General features: G+C 35.5%; 1 protein-coding gene across 1 annotated transcript in view; it reads left to right on the forward strand.

Moving 5' to 3' along the window:
* The window catches only part of Itgav (integrin subunit alpha V), an 89,610-nt gene that overhangs the window by 17,814 nt on the left and 54,167 nt on the right, over window positions 1–17,629 (forward strand). The window contains exons 3-4 of the mRNA XM_026400731.2: window positions 11,024–11,115; window positions 14,151–14,265. Of these exons, the coding sequence (XP_026256516.2) occupies window positions 11,024–11,115; window positions 14,151–14,265 (207 nt within the window). The remainder of the gene's footprint in view (window positions 1–11,023; window positions 11,116–14,150; window positions 14,266–17,629) is intronic.

A 17,629-nucleotide genomic window follows, 5' to 3' on the forward strand; every position in this document is an offset into this window, starting at 1 on the left:
TCTATTTATCTATATATGGTTAAATTTTTAGTAGTTTGTGATTTGAAACACATTGGATTTAGGGACCTTTGTTTCTTGCCTTTGTCAATATAGTAATTCTTGTAGAGTAGTTCAAAGAACTTTTGATGTTTATAAAGCAAATCAATACAGTTATGCTTTTAAGAGCATTAAAAAACATTTTAGAAGTTTATAAAGTAAATCATCCCTTCATCAGGTTCCCAGGAAGTTAATGCTTAAAAATGCAAGGAAGAGCTTTTCTAATTGAAATGTTCTTGGATTTTATGAACTAAAATTCCTTTGTGTGTATGAGTTGAAAATGTAAACATAAAATTAATTAAGAGAGAATGTGAACACTCCTAACTAAACTTTTCCATGTGAAGATTAATGGTTTATTTCCAAACTGCTTTGTTAAAAAAAATCTTTTAAACATTATGTAAATCATGTGTGTCTATTGATGAGAGTATGAAAAAGAAAAGAAAAGAAAACTAAGAGGCAAAAATAAAATAAAAATCATCTAAATCCTATTACCCAGGAAATTAGGAACCATAACGTGTGTGTGTGTGTGTGTGTGTGTGTGTATAAATACATAAAGTCATAATTTACTCAATCTGTCTCCTATTATGTTAGGCATTTTGCTGCCTTACTACTTTAAAAACTTTGAACATGCTGAACATTCTGGTTAGTTTTAGTTTATATTTAAATGACTCTTTAATGAATTTCTAAATATAAAATTTAGAAGTCAAAGAAATATTTTTAGGACTTCCTTATATATTTATCAAATAGGAAGATATTGATACAGCTTATATCTTTGAACCAAATTTGATACTGTCTTTTTTATCTAACAAGTCAAACAGTTATTTTGTTTAATTTATATTTCTATTCTTTTGGCGAATTTGATTTTTTACGTGCTTATTATTTTTTGTTGTTGTTTTGTATTATTTATTCTTATTCTTGATCTATTATATTATTAACACATCTGTTTATTTATTTACTTAATTTGCAGTGCTGGGGATTGAATCCAGGGCATTTTGAATAATCCACAAGTTTTCTACCACAGAGCTATATGCCAAGCCCAAATATAATCTTTTTTATTTCTATTTTTTTCTCTCTGTGTGTGTGTTTGTATGCATGTGGTGGTGGTGGTGGAGGTGGTGATACTGTGCTATTGCTGCTGGGGATAGAACTCAGATCCTAGAGCATGACAGGCAAGTGCGCTGCACTGAGCTACACATCTCTAGCTCCAAATCTGTTTATTTTTTATTAATTTGGAAAATTGGTCTTTATCATAAACATGCATTTCTGTTCGGTGTTGCAGCTGATTTTCCACCATATGACAGATTCATTACTTTCTTCTTCTCCTTTTTTTTTTTTTTTTTTTGGTATCAGGCATTGAACTCAGAAGCACTTAACACTGAGCCATTTCCCCATTTCTTTTTTGTATTTATTTAGAGACAGGGTCTCACTGAGTTGCTTAGTACCTCACTGTTGCTGAGACTGGCTTTGGACTCATGATCCTCCTGTTTCAGCCTCCTGAGCTGCTGGGATTACAGGCACACCTGGCCAAATTCATCACTTTTTAAAACAGCATTAATAGTTAAAATTTACAATAAGATTCACCTATGTTAAATGTACAGTTGAATGAATTTTATCATGTTTTTAAACTTTCATATCATTACTAGAGTCTAATTCCAGAGTATTTTGATCTCCCTAAAAAGAAATGTTATGTTTGTATCAGTCTATCCCCATTTGTACTTTATCCCTAAGCAACATTAATCTTTTGTGTGTATTTATATCCTCTTTTTATATTTCATATATATGTGTAACTATAAAATCCCCAATCAACCTTTACTTCTTTCTGTTGCTGAGTAGTATTTGTTTAATGGATAAGTATTTTGTTCATTCCTCATTTTGCATTATGCACAGATATGGGTTATTTGGCTACTGTGAACAGTGCTACCGTGAACATTTGTGTACAAGTCTGTGTGGGTGTATATTTTCATATTTCTTAGGTACTTAGGAGTAACATTTCTGGGTCATACGGTAATCTACGTTTAACTTCTCGGAAAGCTGCCAAACTGTTTTCAAACATCATTGGACTGTTTTGCCTTCCCATGGCAATATATTAGGGTTCCACTTTCTCTACTTCCTTAGAGACACTTGTTCTCTTTTTTATAATAGTCATCCTGGTGAGTGTGAAGTCATTTTTCATTATGGTTTTGGTGTGTGTTTACCTGTTGACTAATTAAGCTGAGTATCTTTTCTTAGGCTTATTATTATATTCCTGTTAGAGAAATGTCTGTTCTTCTAGTCTTTTGCCCATTTTTAATTAGGCTTTCTATTAAGTAAAACTGTATTTTTTTTTTGTATTTGTTTTTATTACTTTGGATACAAGTCTTTTATCCAGTGTGTGATAAGCAAGTATCTTTTCAGTTTTTTAATTGTATCTTTTCAGTTTTTTTTTTAAAGAGAGAGAAGAGAGAGAGAGAGAGAGAGAGAGAGAGAGAGAGAGAGAGAGAGAGAGAGAATTTTGTAATATTTATTTCTTAGTTTTCGGCGGACACAACATCTTTGTTTGTATGTGGTGCTGAGGATTAAACCCGGGCCGCACGCATGCCAGGCGAGCGTGCTACTGCTTGAGCCACATCCCCAGCCCCTTTTCAGTTTTTTAATAGTGTTTTTGAAGCACAGGAATTTTAATTTTGACATTGTCCAACATGTCCAATCTTTCTTTTATCAGTAAGCTTTTGATTTCCTAAACCAGTCTAACCCAAGTCATGAAGATTTATTCCTCTGTTTTCTTCTAAGAGTTTCATAGTTTTACCTCTAATATTTTAAAATGTCTGAGATTTCATCTAGTTTTTTTTTGTATTGTTCTGAAGTAGGATTCCAAATGAATCATTTTGCATAGGAATATCCAATTATTCCAGCACCATTTGTTGAAAAGATTCTTTTTTATTGATGTTTCTTGGCACCTTTGTTGACTATAAATGTAAGGGTGTCATGGGTGTTAAAACGTAATACTAATTACAAATGTTATTTCCCCATTGACTAAAATACACATTCAGATGTCAGAGATGTTAATATCTGAATATTAGCAGCTCCAATTTGAGGAAAGACATTTTTTTTCACTACACCATTAGGTGAATTCATGGAATCAGTAGCTATCTTACTACCTCGTCATTATTTCCCCTCAAATACATTTTATAGTGTTTGAGACTTTCTGAAAATATCTTATTGCTTATATAATTATTTATTATTTCTTTTCATTGAAAAGCAAAGATCTAATCTCTCTTATTTACTGCTGTATTTTTAACATTGGACATAGGAGGTACCCAGGACTTATTGTTTAATGCATGATCAAAGAGATTTTTTTCCTCAGACCTGTCAAATTTTACACAAATAAATTAGCTCTATTGGGAAATTTTTCTTTGAAGCAAATTTGTTTTAGGAAGTACAACTGAGCAGAAGTGATGTCTAAGGTAAAAAGCTGCTTGAGGAAGTCTGCAAATTATCTATTTTATTAAAGGACTGATATGGATGGCATTGCTTTTATAGTTTTTTTAAGCAAAAAACTCAAATTTTCTAGAGACCTAAATAATTTTATTAATCATAGAAATCATAGAAATGAATGGAAACCAAATGACTAAAACTGCATTTAGCCTCTAAATAAAAGTTTACTCTCTTGTTTTTCTAATGCTTTGCCATTCTTCCTCACTTTGGCCTTTTCAAAAATTCTTATTCCAAAGGATGGATGTTATTTAGGCATAAAAAGAAGTAAAAAGGGCTGGGCTTATGGTTCAGTGGTAGCACGCTTGCCTAGCATGCGTGACACACTGGTTCGATTCTCAGCACCACATACAAATAAATAAAATAAATATTTAAAAAAATATTTAAAAATAGTTTTAAAAAAGAAGAAAAAAATTAGCTCTAAGGTAACAAGGTAGTTTTTTAAAATTATTATTAGTTGTTCAAAACAGTACGTAGTTCTTGACATATCATATTTCATATATTTGATTCAAGTGGGTTATGAACTTCCATCTTTACCCTGTATACAGATTGCAGAATCACATCGGTTACACATCCACATTTTTACATAATGCCATACTAATGTCTGTTGTATTCTGCTGCCTTTCCTTCCTCCACTACCCCCCTCCCCTCCCCTCTTCTCTCTCTACCCCCACTACTGTAATTCATTTCTCTCCCTTGTTTTTTTTCCCTTTCCCCTCACTTCCTCTTATATGTAATTTTGTATAACAATGAGGGTCTCCTTCCATTTCCATGCAATTTCCCTTCTCTCTCCCTTTCCCTCCCCCCCTCTCGTTCCGGTTTAATGTTAATCCTCTTCTCATGCTCTTCCTCCCTGCTCTGTTCTTAGTTGTCCTTATATCAAAGAAGACATTTGGCATTTGTTTTTTAGGGATTGGCTAGCTTCACTTAGCATAATCTGCTCTAATGCCATCCATTTCCCTGCAAATTCCATGATTTTGTCATTTTTTAGTGCAGAGTAATACTCCATTGTGTATAAATGCCACAATTTTTTAATCCATTCATCTATTGAAGGGCATCTAGGTTGGTTCCACAGTCTAGCTATTGTGAATTGTGCTGCTATGAACATCGATGTAGCAGTAGTACGCTCTTTTTAGGTCTTTAGGGAATAGTACGAGAAGGGGAATAGCTGGGTCAAATGGTTGTTCCATTCCCAGCTTTCCCAGGAATCTCCATACTGCTTTCCAAATTGGCTGCACCAATTTGCAGTTCCACCAGCAATGTTCAAGTGTATCCTTTTCCCTACATCCTCGCCAGCACTTGTTATTGTTTGATTTCATAATGGCTGTCAATCTTACTGGAGTCAGATGGTATCTTAGGGTGGTTTTGATTTGCATTTCTCTGACTGCTAGAGATGGTGAGCATTTTTTCATGTACTTGTTGATTGATTGTATGTCCTCCTCTGAGAAGTGCCTGTTCAGGTCCTTGGCCCATTTATTGATTGGGTTATTTGTTTTCTTATTGTTTAATTTTTTGAGTTCTTTGTATACTCTGGATATTAGGGCTCTATCTGAAGTGTGAGGAGTAAAAATTTGTTCCCAGGATGTAGGCTCCCTATTTACCTCTCTTATTGTTTTTCTTGCTGAGAAGAAAACTTTTTAGTTTGAGTAAGTCCCATTTGTTGATTCTTGTTTTTAACTCTTATATTATGGGTGTCCTATTAAGGAATTTGGAGCCCGACCCCACAATATGTAGATCGGAGCCAACTTTTTCTTCTATCAGATGCAGAGTCTCTGATTTGATATCAAGCTCCTTGATCCATTTTGAGTTAAACTTTTGTGCATGGCGAGAGAAAGGGATTCAGTTTCATTTTGTTGCATATGGATTTCCAGTTTTCCCGGCACCATTTGTTGAAGATGCTATCCTTCCTCCATTGCATACTTTTAGCCCCTTTGTCAAATATAAGATAGTTATAATTTTGTGGATTGGTCTCTGTGTCCTCTATTCTGTACCATTGGTCCAGTTTTTTTTTTTTTAAATAAATACTCCTTGTGTAATTCTCCAGCAAGTTGAATGCTGAATGTTTGACAATGGCTTTTGAAATCCTGAGGAAATCAGAAGAGTTGGCTGCTAATAAGGAAGTTATGACAGTCTGCTCTTCTCATTTGCTTCTGTCCTCAAGCATTTAGCCATAGGAGTCTGATAAAAGGGAAGTCAAAAATATCAAAAGCTGAGATATAGACATTAAATTTTCAAATCTCTAGTGATTGACTTGCTAATTAATTTCAAGTTTCTCTAGCAACATTTTCCTCTGTACTTTTGAAAGTGAGAGTACAGAATCTCATGTTAATTTTTATTCCACCGGGCAGAGTCTTCTCCTTTATGTCATTGTGTGAAATGCCCTCCAACATGGTGTGTCATTCTGCACAGCAATCTTTGTAATCTTGATCATTGCCAGAAGAAAGCATTTTTTTTTTTCCTAGCCCTGGAACTTCTGCAGTTATCTGTATCCCTTTTCCTTTTCCAGGGCGGTGGCACACTCCAGGCAGTCTGGGGAGTTCCAACATCACCCAAAATGGTGACCTCAGGGCTGACTCAAAATATTGACTTCACTCATGTGTCCCAGAATAGCTTCCAGTTTTCAGGCAGGTCATGAATGAACTTCTTGTCAGTTTGTTTGGAAGAGAGTTTTTCCTTTTCTTTCTCCCACCCATTCTGTTCATACGTCCTTTGAGGGAAACTTTTGCTGATGTTGAATCAAATATTTGAAGATATCTGAAAAGAAAATTCTGGTTAGTAAAGAAAACCTTCCTTTTGAGCACTTCATGAAAAGATGTTAATTTGAGGCTGTGACTGTTGAATCTGGAGGCATTGAAAACAGTATGTGATTGTGTGTGTGTGTGTGTGTGTATTTTTTTTTCTTTTTTGAAGACTGTTGAATAAATTTGGGTGCTAATGCATGCTAATTCATTATATCCAGTTATGTTGGACTTCTTTCATTTGGTAATATAATTGAAAACATATTTAATTACACGGTGCTTTAAAATATGGCTGTTGGTTTTGAGCAGATTTAAGTTTTAGTCAAACTCCTCAAGTTTACTTTTGAAATTCATCCCTGCCCACCATGGTGCTACAGATGGAATTTAGGATTTGGTACACTGTTATTGGAATGAGCTTTTTAAACTTACATTTTTATTAAAAAGAGTCACATTGTGTGATGCTTTGCTTTTTTTAATTTTTTTTTTTTAGTTGTAGGGGGACATAGTACCTTTATTTATTTTATGTGGTGCTGAGGATTGAACCCAGTGCCTCATACGGGCTAGATAAATGTTCTACCACGGAGCTACAACTCTAGTCCTGATGCTTTTTTTTTTTTAAGTTTTTTTTTTTTTTTTTTTGTTGTTTTTGTTTTGGTACTAGGAATTGAACCCAGGGACACTTAACTACTGAGCCACATCCTCAACTCCTTTTTAAAATATTTTATTTTGACACAGGGTCTTGCTTTGAACTCAAAAATCCTCTTGCCTTAGCTTCCCGAGCCACTGGGATTATAGGTGTGTGCTACCACGCCTGGCTAAACTTACTTTTTCATCAAAGAGAATTACATTGTCTGATGCTTTCCCACCTCTGTGTGTCTTCATTTTTATTAATTAACACGTAGAAATAACTATTGATTCTTTTTGTTCCATAATACTTGTGAATGCATATAAAAACAAAAATATAATAATAAAATTTATTCTTATTTTTATTGACACTTTCTAGCTTATGCTAAGCCTGATATCTTCAAAGACAGGTGTCCAATAATCATTATAGCAAGGGATGTTTTCTAACCATGTCTTTTAAAAAACCGAAAATAGAGCATGGTACCTCTGATGAGCACAAACTACTTGACAAGGCACAACAGCATCTTATGCCCCTACATACACATTTAGAGAAAAGTATATTTGTTCAGAAAAATATTTATGGAGACAGTTTTTCAAAGTGATAGGGAAATAATTAAATAATTATTTGCAAAGCAGGAACTTCTGCCCAACTTTTTAGTGATATAATAATTGAAGAAATATTGTTTAGCATAGCACAGAAATCAAAAATCCCATGAAGCTCCTTCTTAGCATAGCACAGATACCCTTGACAACGACTTCTTTAGGTGTTTCTTTCTAATCACAATGAACAATGCACACTTCTCTATAAGACTTCAGTATTAACCACTCTTCCTTTCTTTGCATGAAGTTTTCAGGCCTACAAAGCATTTTTCTCCTTTATGCTCTGTCCTCTTTCCCCATAACTCCTGACACATCCCTAGTCTACAGTTTGCCCACTATAATTGCAGGTTCCATGATTGTGTCTTGTGATAGACACATTGAGAGGTAGACGCCCATTTCATCATGCACTGAGGTCACAAGTGGACACTCACAGCTAAATTTCCAGGTACACTTTGAATCTAGAATGGAAGGAATAAAGTTTTCCAGGCAAGAGAAAAAGGCCTCTGAAAAAAGACTGAGCATGACTTCTTTCAGACTGAAGACTGAGAAGAAGGGAACTCTTACATATAAAAGTAAACATACTTTGGAAACTTAACAGAAATGTATCCACTATTCTGTTTGACATGCCATATTCTTGGGGAGCTTATCACTTTAATCTAGCAATGAATCTATTGCCTGCCCTGAATGACATGCTTTGCTGAGGGTCTTGTGTAAAATGGAGGAGGATGTATATGTGACTTGAGAGAATATTGGTCTCTTAAATCAAAACAGAAGTATTCCCAAATTTGAAACAGAAGGAGGTACAGGGGATTGGTTAAACTATTGTATGGCTGTGTAACGGGTTACTAAACCACAGTGAAAATGATGACATCAGTTTATCATTTCTGACATATTATTAAGGGGAAAAAGATATATGTGTGCTCTCACACATAGTTATCTTGTAGTGATATTGGGTCTATCCCATTGTACATTTTCTTTTTAACCTTGGAAATTTTAGAGTGTAAGAAAATATATGGAGCCTTAGTTTGAACCTCTTTGATGTGACAGTTCTGTTCAACCTATGATTTCTTCTACTCTTAAAAAAGTCTTACTTCTGCTTGGACATCTTAGGAGTTTCATATTGCTGAAAAGTCTGTGTTTTAAATAAAAGCAAAAGCAGGAGGTAGCAATTGTAAGAATATTACTTGTGGTTCAAGTACACTAACTTAGAAACTCAGTTCCCTTTTTAAACTTGCTGTGATTTTCTTAGTTTATGGAGTTGCTTTTTGTCTTCAGATACAAGTTAGTGGGGAGGGGGGACTCTTTCTAAGGTCAGCTGTTTTTTCACAGTCATACTCTGTTTCTCCTGCTTCATTGATGTGAAGGGGAAATACTCTTATTTCTGGAATAGAATAGAATAAAACAGAAACAGAAAAGAATAGAAAGCCCACAACAAAGTGAGAGAACATAGTTATCTTGTGTTGGAATAAACAAAAAATTCCCATTAAGTAACTGGTAAGTATAATTTTTTTTTAAATAGAATTCTTTGTGTGTGTGTGTGTGTGTGTGTGTGTGTGGTGCTGTGGATTGAACCTAGGGCCTTGTGCATGTGAGGCAAGTGCTCTACCAACTGAGCTAAATCCCCAGTCCCTATAAGTGTGAATATTTGATTAAAAATTTTAAAACATTATCAATTGAATCTGGTTCTTTTAAGGGCTATGTTTCTTTGTGGTTATTATTCAGGCTCTGTTGGAAATAGCATTATGTGTCTAGTACACACTACACAGTTTGTGCTAGGCTATACTTCAGTGAAAACATTTTGCAATTACAAACATAGCACCAAGTCTGTTACTTAAAAATAAGTCATTTATTTCTTAGCTACATGTAGTGGCATACACCTGTAACCCTAGTTACTTGGGAGATTGAGGAAGGAGAATCACATGTTCAAGACCAGCTCAGCAACTTAGCAAGATCCTGCCTCAAAATAAAATAAAATACAAAAAAGGCTGGGATATAACTAAGTGGTGGAGTACTTGCTTGGTATGCTTGAGACACTGGTTTCTACCCTCAGTACTTAAAAAGAAAGAAAGGAAGGAGATTATTTCTTGCTCATGTCCCCATCTAACAGGGGTCCTGGGTGACCCAAAGACTTGGACCAAGGATGCTTCCATCTAGCAGTTCGACTAAGAGCCTCATGGATGGGAGAGAAAACATAGAGGACTCATCCACTCTTTACTGACTGGAACTGCTTTATCTTCTCCTAGCTTAGGGACAACACAGTTAAATGTTCTGAATTAAACTGTGGGAAGATGGGAAATGTAAGGGAGCACATGTACTCTCGGGTGGTATATAGGTTACTTGGGTGTTATTTCATGCACAGTGAGTGCAGGCTTCAGAGGCAAGCCAAGGGAATACTCGGTTTTCATGGTCAATAGTGCATATTAGCTACTTCCATTTCTTCTCTTCCTTCTCTCTGCTTAAAAAAGGGTGCTTTCGCAATCCCTGACCAAAAAACCTGGTAGTTTAGATTCCAGTTTGAGGCCTTTGGAGACTGACACCCTTTTTTTTTCAGAAGAGGAAAAAGCTAAAAGAATAATACAGTGAATAACATTACAGGTTCCACCTTACATAGGATACCTGGTATTATTGAAATTTTCAATAATTATTTATAACTCTTTAGTTAGTCTTAAGTCTTCAGAATAGAATTGAATAACCATAACCACTATTAGTTCTATGGTGGTTAGAGTAGTTACAAACGTAACCACTAGTGAGTAATTTCACTATCTTGGGTGGGTGGTGGTTGCGCTAAACCTCTTGATGACATTTACATGTTGGCTGGCATTCTTAAAATAGATATTTGTCTGCTGAAATGTCCAATATAGTTATTTAAACACATTTTAATAAAGAATTATGACAACAGATTTAAGAGGAACAAACCTGACTTTAAAAATAGTCTCTTCTCAGAATACTTTGTGCATAAACTTTTGTAACTTTTTCCTTGAATAGATCTAGGGTTTTTCTGAGGAAAGGATTTATATACTTCCACAGTGCTTTATGCTATTAGTTCCTGGCACATTGGCCATAACTTTCTCAATAGTGAGGTACTGAAATATAAACGTTTGAATATAGTATGTCAGATCTCTGTTTCCTGCCAGTTAAATTGCATTTCCTGGTTATAACTTTTTGATTCATACTGTCGTTGGTGTTCATCTTAGCCTTGTCATTTACAAACTGTGTCATACAAAAGAGTTTCATAAGCTTTGATTTTCCATAAATATCTTTAAGCCATAGAAAGAACTTTTGGCAGTATAATAAGTGATCACAGTATTTTGTTGTATAGTTATGTAATGATTTAGTAACTGGAAAATATCATTTTCAATTACTTTTCACATGTGAATTAGGATATTTGCTGGGATTCAGAGCAACCCTGGATCTTGTTTTTCTGGGTTGCTGAATATAGTATTTGACTAAACAAAGGTACACCATTCCTAACCTAGCTGGACAGAAATAAACTTTCTTATACTAAGACCAAAATATTTAGTTTTTCATCTCTCACAATATTCTGGTTTTTTTAGGCAACAGAGATTATGCCAAGGATGATCCATTGGAATTTAAATCCCACCAGTGGTTTGGAGCATCTGTGAGGTCAAAACAGGATAAAATTTTGGTAAGTCTTTGTTATATTTCTTTTTAGGTGAGATGGATAGCAAGGGTGATGGTTTCAAGCTCATGGTGAAATTCAGCATTGGCAAGCACACGGAATGTAGTGAAATAAGGTAGCTGTGATCAAAGACTGCTCCTCTGAGGATACCACGCTCCTGATTTTTCTACCCTTGTTTCTGCGTTGTTCGTTTTTCATGCCCCACTTGATAGCTCCCATCAGTTTATTTCTATCCACTCAAGTTTAGGAGTAGCATACCTGTGATTAAGAGAGCTCTAGTGCTCCTTCTTTTTAAAAAAATACAGCAAACAGTTTTCCCTTTACTTCCCCCATCCTCCTCTCTGCCTCTGCCCCATTTCTCTGCATCTCTTCTCATAGAAAGTGCTTTCTCCAGTAACTGTCTCCACTTTTGCTCCTCTCGTTCTCTTCCCAGCCACTCCTGTTGGGTAGGCAAGGCTAAGCTCACCATTCATTGACTGTCAGATCACTGAAATCCACTGGTACATCATTTTGTATATGTGTTCATGATATATATATATATTCCCCTGCCCCCACCAGTTGTACTTCTTTCTTTCTTGCCCCTCAGCACCATTTGACACAGTCACTGCCCCTACTTCCCACCTTTTAAAAATACATTTCTTCCCTTGGTTTCCGTGACACCGTACTTTCCTGATTTTTCTTCTTACTGGCTGCTCCTTTGCATTGTCTTTTCATGGCTCCTCTTCTACTCAGTTCCTAAATGATGAGGTGTCCTTAAGCTCTATTCTGGACCCTGTTCTTTTCTCATACCTTTTACCTAGGGGCTCCTATCCTGTACCATGTCTGTAAATACAAACTATATGTTACAACCTTCAAATCTGTATCTCTGGCTCTTAGTTTTCTCTAGTTTATTTATTTATTTATTTTGTCCTGAGGATTGAACTGAGGGGCACTTGGCCACTGAGCCATTCATCCCCGGCCCTATTTTGTATTTTATTTAGAGACAGAGTCTCACTGAGTTGCTTAGCATCTCGTTGTTGCTGAGGCTGGCTTTGAACTGGAGATCCTCCTTTCTCAGCCTCCCCAGCTGCTGGGATTACAGGTGAGAGAGTGCCACCACACCCTGCTTCTTCCTAGACTTTTAAAGACACATTTCCTATCTATTTGGCATTTCCCTTTGGATGTCTACTAGATTATTGAAAATGAAAATGAAAATGGTGCAATTAGGACTCCTGTTACCCTTCATCAAAAAGCACACAGCAGCACACAAACTTATCTATCTTCCCAGCAATTGAGAAGCATGGCTCTCTCATCCACCAGGGAACCCTATCAATTCTGCCTTCAGAATGTATCCCACACCCATCAGGAGATCTTCATCTTCATCATGGCTGCCCTGTAGTGAGCCGTCACCACTCTCACCTGGGCCAGATCACTAGCTCTTCTCGTCTCTCTATTACCTTCTTGCTCCAACTACTGTCTGTTGTACATAGAAGGACTGAAGGGAATCGGAGTCTTTCCCTTTGGTGAAAACAGTCCAGCACTTTCTTTCACTCTCTGAATGAATGTCAGAAACTTGTCCTGACTTATCAGCATCCCCCCAAATTGGGTTTTGGCCTTTCTCTTTGGCATTTTCTCAATCCATTTTCATACTTCAGTCACACTGGTCTTTTGTCCATTTATTCCATATATAGAGTCATTTCTGTTTGTACCTTAGTGTTTGTGTGTCCTCTGCTTATAACAGTCATCTTGTTGATTTTCAAAATCAACTCTTTATTATTCATACTTCAGCTTTAATATCATTTCCTTGGAGACTCCTCCCCTATTTTAATTACCTGCTTAGTATTTATTACTGTCTTTTGTTTTTCAAGTGATAATGAATTTTTGGAAAAATTTATTCAAGAGGAGGATTTTTATCAAGACTTTAACAATTTGAGACGAAAGGTGGGCTTGAGAAGGGGGGCATGTTATGCAGAAAGAAGAGCAAGGAAGCAAAAAGAAGAAGTAGCATCAAATCAGCTTCTCTAGAGCAGTCACATGTGCAGAAGTAAAAATTCGTACTTGCAGTTTTATAAGAGTGGATATAAAATAGCCTAGTGTTGAAGTCAAGTATTTACGTTAGCACTTTGCTTCAAGGAGTACTATGGAAATCCATTACACTTCTTCAGTAAATTGAATTGTCAATGCTTTTCGTAGATTTTGGTGCCATTATTATGTGCACCAAATTATGTGCATTATTTTATGGCTTCTACATGACATTGAAATTAGAATTCTGAAAACAAAAAGTTCATGATTTACTTGGAAAATAAATAAGCACTGCAAATTCTAATTACTCAGTAATCTATTTACTGTACAATTTAGGGGTGTATCCTTAATACACTGAGTGTTACTGAGTTCAAAAGTTGATTTGGTCTGTGACCTTCAGCTTATTAGCACATAGCATCAGGAAATATGTTACTGCAGGGCTTGGTGATTCACACCTGTAATCCCAATGGATTAGGAGGGTGAGATAGGAAGATTACAAATTTGAGTCCAGCATCAGTAACTTAGTGAGGCCCTATGAAACTTAGTGACACCCTGTCTCAAAAAAAGACTGGGAATGTGGGTCAGTGGTTAAGTGCCTCTGGGTTTAATCTCCAGTACCAAATAAATAAATAAATAAATAAAAGAAATATGAAATAATATCTTTTCTAGCTATTTTGAATACACATATTTGGACCACAAATATGGGCTTCAGAAGTAAATGAGAAAAATATTACTTTTAAAATTATTATCTACTACGATGAGGGGATAGATTGATTAATCTTAATTAAAAAAATTTTTAATAGTAGTGGGATTGAACCACTTAGCTATGTCCCCAGCACTTTTTATTTTATTCTCAATCAGAATCTTGCTAAGTCACCCAGGCTGGCCTTGATCTTGTGATCCTCTTTCCTCAGCCTCCCAAGCCACTGGGATTATAGGCATGCACCACTGTGCCTGGCTTAATTTTTATTAAGGTTTAAAAAGTGATACTATAATTTTTTGGAGACTTTTTGTATCATGAACTGAACCTTTCGTTTCAGGCCTGTGCTCCCTTATACCACTGGAGGACTGAGCTGAAACAGGAGAGAGAGCCTGTTGGAACTTGCTTTCTTCAAGATGGAACAAAGACTGTTGAGTATGCTCCATGCAGGTCAAGTATGTACGGGAAATTGTACCAGCCTTTAACAAGAGGGGCGGGAGCCTAGTTTGTTAAAAATCCGTGTGTGAGTGTGGGTGTGTATGTGTGATAAAACATGCAGGTTATGAGAGGAAAATGAAAGCATCATATTAATGAGAGCAACTGCAAATATGAAGTAAATAAGCTTATTGTTTCTAAGAACTCCTTTCACCTTCCTTTGTTAGTAATGAATATCTGACTTTGTAACTCTTGAATTCAATCATGGTATGTCAAAAAGTGCTCAGTTGAGCTTCTTTAACAGAGATGAAGGACCCTACAACTAAAGATTTTGATTCAGTAGGTCTAGGTTAGGCCAAGGTACATGCATTTTTAATAAGCTTTACAAGGTAATTTTGACGTATACCAAAGTGTGAGAACCTTTGCTTTACATTAATAATGATGGTAAAAATATGTCTCAAAGAGCCAGATTATATAGTTTAAGAGTCTTAAGTCTAAATTCTTAATCCTTACTTGGAGTTTCTAGGTAAATTAGCTACTAAACAGGTGATATAAAAGTTTCATGCTTTTCACCAATATTAATTGAAATTTTAAATGAAATTAATGTTGTGACTGACCATGATTTCAAACTCTTACACATTTGATTATGCTTTTCCAAACTCTGCACCTCTTTTTCCCCTTAGAGATTCCAGTCTTTTCACACCCCTGCCTTTTGTTCAATTAACTGCTATTCTAAATCTTGTTTATTCAAGAAACATAAAAATAAAAGATCAAAATGCCTAGTCTGTGGAAGATACATTGCAGGATTTCCCATGAATGTTCAAAAACAGAACCGAATCCTCTGTGCTACTATGTTTTTCATACATACCTATGATAAAATTTAACTTATAAATTAGGCACACTAAGAAATTAACAATAATAACTACTAATAATATAGAATAGTTATAATAATATCCTGTGGTAAAAGATATTTAAAATTTATAAATTATTTATTTCTGGAATTTTCCTCTTAATATTTTCAGATAGTGATTGACTTAGGGTAACTGAATCTGTGGGAGGCAAAACCATGTCAAGAAAAGTGGACTGCTGTATGGTGTTTTTACCTGGAGCCCTTTTTAAGTTAGTTCTTTTTCTTCTCTTTTCTTTCTTTCTTTCTTTTTTTCATAATACATTTATTTATTATATTTATTTTTAGTTCCTGGCACATTGAGCACAATTTTCTCAATAGTGGGGTACTGAGATATAAATGTTTGAATATAGTATGTCAGATCTCTTTTTCTTGCCAGCTAAATCACATCTCCTGGTTGTAACTTTTTGATTTGCTGAGGATAGAACCTAGTACCTCACATGTGCTAGGCAAACGCTCTACCACTGAGGTGTAACCTTAGCCCTTAAGTTATTTCTTTTTATGTCCCTTTGGTCACCGAATAGTTGAATAGAGAGAATTCATAACAAAAGTTCAACTTGTAAGACTTTTCCTGCTAGATTCCTTGTCTCCACGTAAAGCAACATATGGCACCAGGTCTAAGGAAGTATTTGGTCCCCAAAATTGTAAGTAGTTGAATCTCCAGAAAACTGCAAATTATTTCATTAAACACTTATTTCTTATCCCACCACCTTGATTCTACCTATTGTAAGTGGAAAGTAAACATCAAAAGAATGTCCCCCCCCCACATCCATTTAATGTGTGAGTAAAAATTAGGTCCCAGAGCACCCTATACAGGATGGAGGGATTCAGAAGCTTCATCCTCAGAGTTTTGTGCCATCTGTCCTGTTGGTTTTTGTATTTTTTTTTTTTTTTGTTCATGGTACTGTTATTTTTGGTAGTGTAGAGAAAATCTGAGGAATAAATTTGTAATTTCTGTATTGCAAAAATGTTCTTACTCTGAGAGGATAATTTTATAGCCATGAGGAAGAAGCAAACTATTGTATGCCAGAATATAATTTATCAATTATACAATACACATACAAACACTCTTATTATTCTCATTTGAGAAATGTAGAAACAGATTCAGACACTTGAAAAAAAAATTTTCACTTCTTATGGGTACTGAGTGGTCAAATGAGGATTTGAATTAAGAACTGCCTTTTTTTCCTCTCGTTTTGGTGCTGGGGCTTCAACCTAGGGTCTCATGTTCACAAGCTGTACCACTGAGCTGTACCCACAGCCTCCTAGGTCTGTCTTGTTCCAAAGGAACCTTTCTCCTGCATTACTAACAATAGAAAATGCTTTCTATTTCAGTTGCTTTGGTTTAAAACACAGCTTTTCTGCAAGGAATACATCCTGTGTCTTTCAAGAGAATAGGTCTGGATAATTCCCGAAATGAGACAGTAAACAGAAACCTCCTGAAAATGTGCATCCTAATGATTCCTTGTGGATCTGTCACATAATGCTTTTATTATTTGGTTTAGGCATAGAAATTATAAAGTAATTCAAAACCTTGTTTTTTAAGGTATTTAACATCTAAATCTGACTGGGGAACTATGGCTTGTGGCCGTTTTTGTAAATAAGGTTTTATTGGAATAGAGCAACACACATTCGTTGGCATATTATCTGGGAAAGTTGAGTATTTCCATAGTTGCCATGCTGTATGGCCCCTAAATCTAAAATATTTATTATCTGGTTCTTTATAGAAAAAGTTTACTGAACTCCTACCTAAATAATAAAACCTCAAATCTTAGGAAAAGCTTGGAGAACAATCTTATAAACACAACAGCAAAGTGAATATTTTTTTTCCTAACAGGCCTGGCATCAGTTACCCTTGATTGTTGAACATATTCTTTGATCCAAACTTTGTAATGCTGAGCTGCCTCTAGGCTCAAATTAAGAGGGGCAGCTTATCCAGAGAAAAATCTCAAAAGTTAAAAGCTTGAAAACCTGAGTGATAATTTCAAATTCTGGTAATAATTAACCTACAGCTATGGGTTATTCACTTAATCCATCTGGACTCTTGTTTTCTTATTGGTAAAACACTAGTTCCAACAAAGCATGGCAGAGGTACAGTTTATATATATATATATCCTCTATTTTTCATGATGATGTGGGTTTTGTAGGGCTATATTGCCAACTTCTTGATAACTTTGCTTGTCTTAGTTGTATTTAGTTTATAGGGTTTTTTGTTGGTTTCTATTTGTGTTTTGGTTTGGTTGGTTGATTGATTTTTTTTTTAGCATGACCTATGTGGACACTCTGGACTAGGAATTTCCCTATCTACTCTCAATTTTCCTTGTTACTGATTACAATTGCTTCCGGCTTTTCATAACTGTGTCTATGACCATTCTTGGCGTTATTCAATAGACCAGATGTCCAATCTGTTCTAGACATGCCTGAGCCACAAATCACATGATGTAAATAAATACTCTTTCAACGCCATGCAAAAGCTG

Source organism: Urocitellus parryii, chromosome 1 (assembly GCF_045843805.1).
Source record: "Urocitellus parryii isolate mUroPar1 chromosome 1, mUroPar1.hap1, whole genome shotgun sequence".
In the NCBI taxonomy this organism is placed as follows: domain Eukaryota; kingdom Metazoa; phylum Chordata; class Mammalia; order Rodentia; family Sciuridae; genus Urocitellus; species Urocitellus parryii.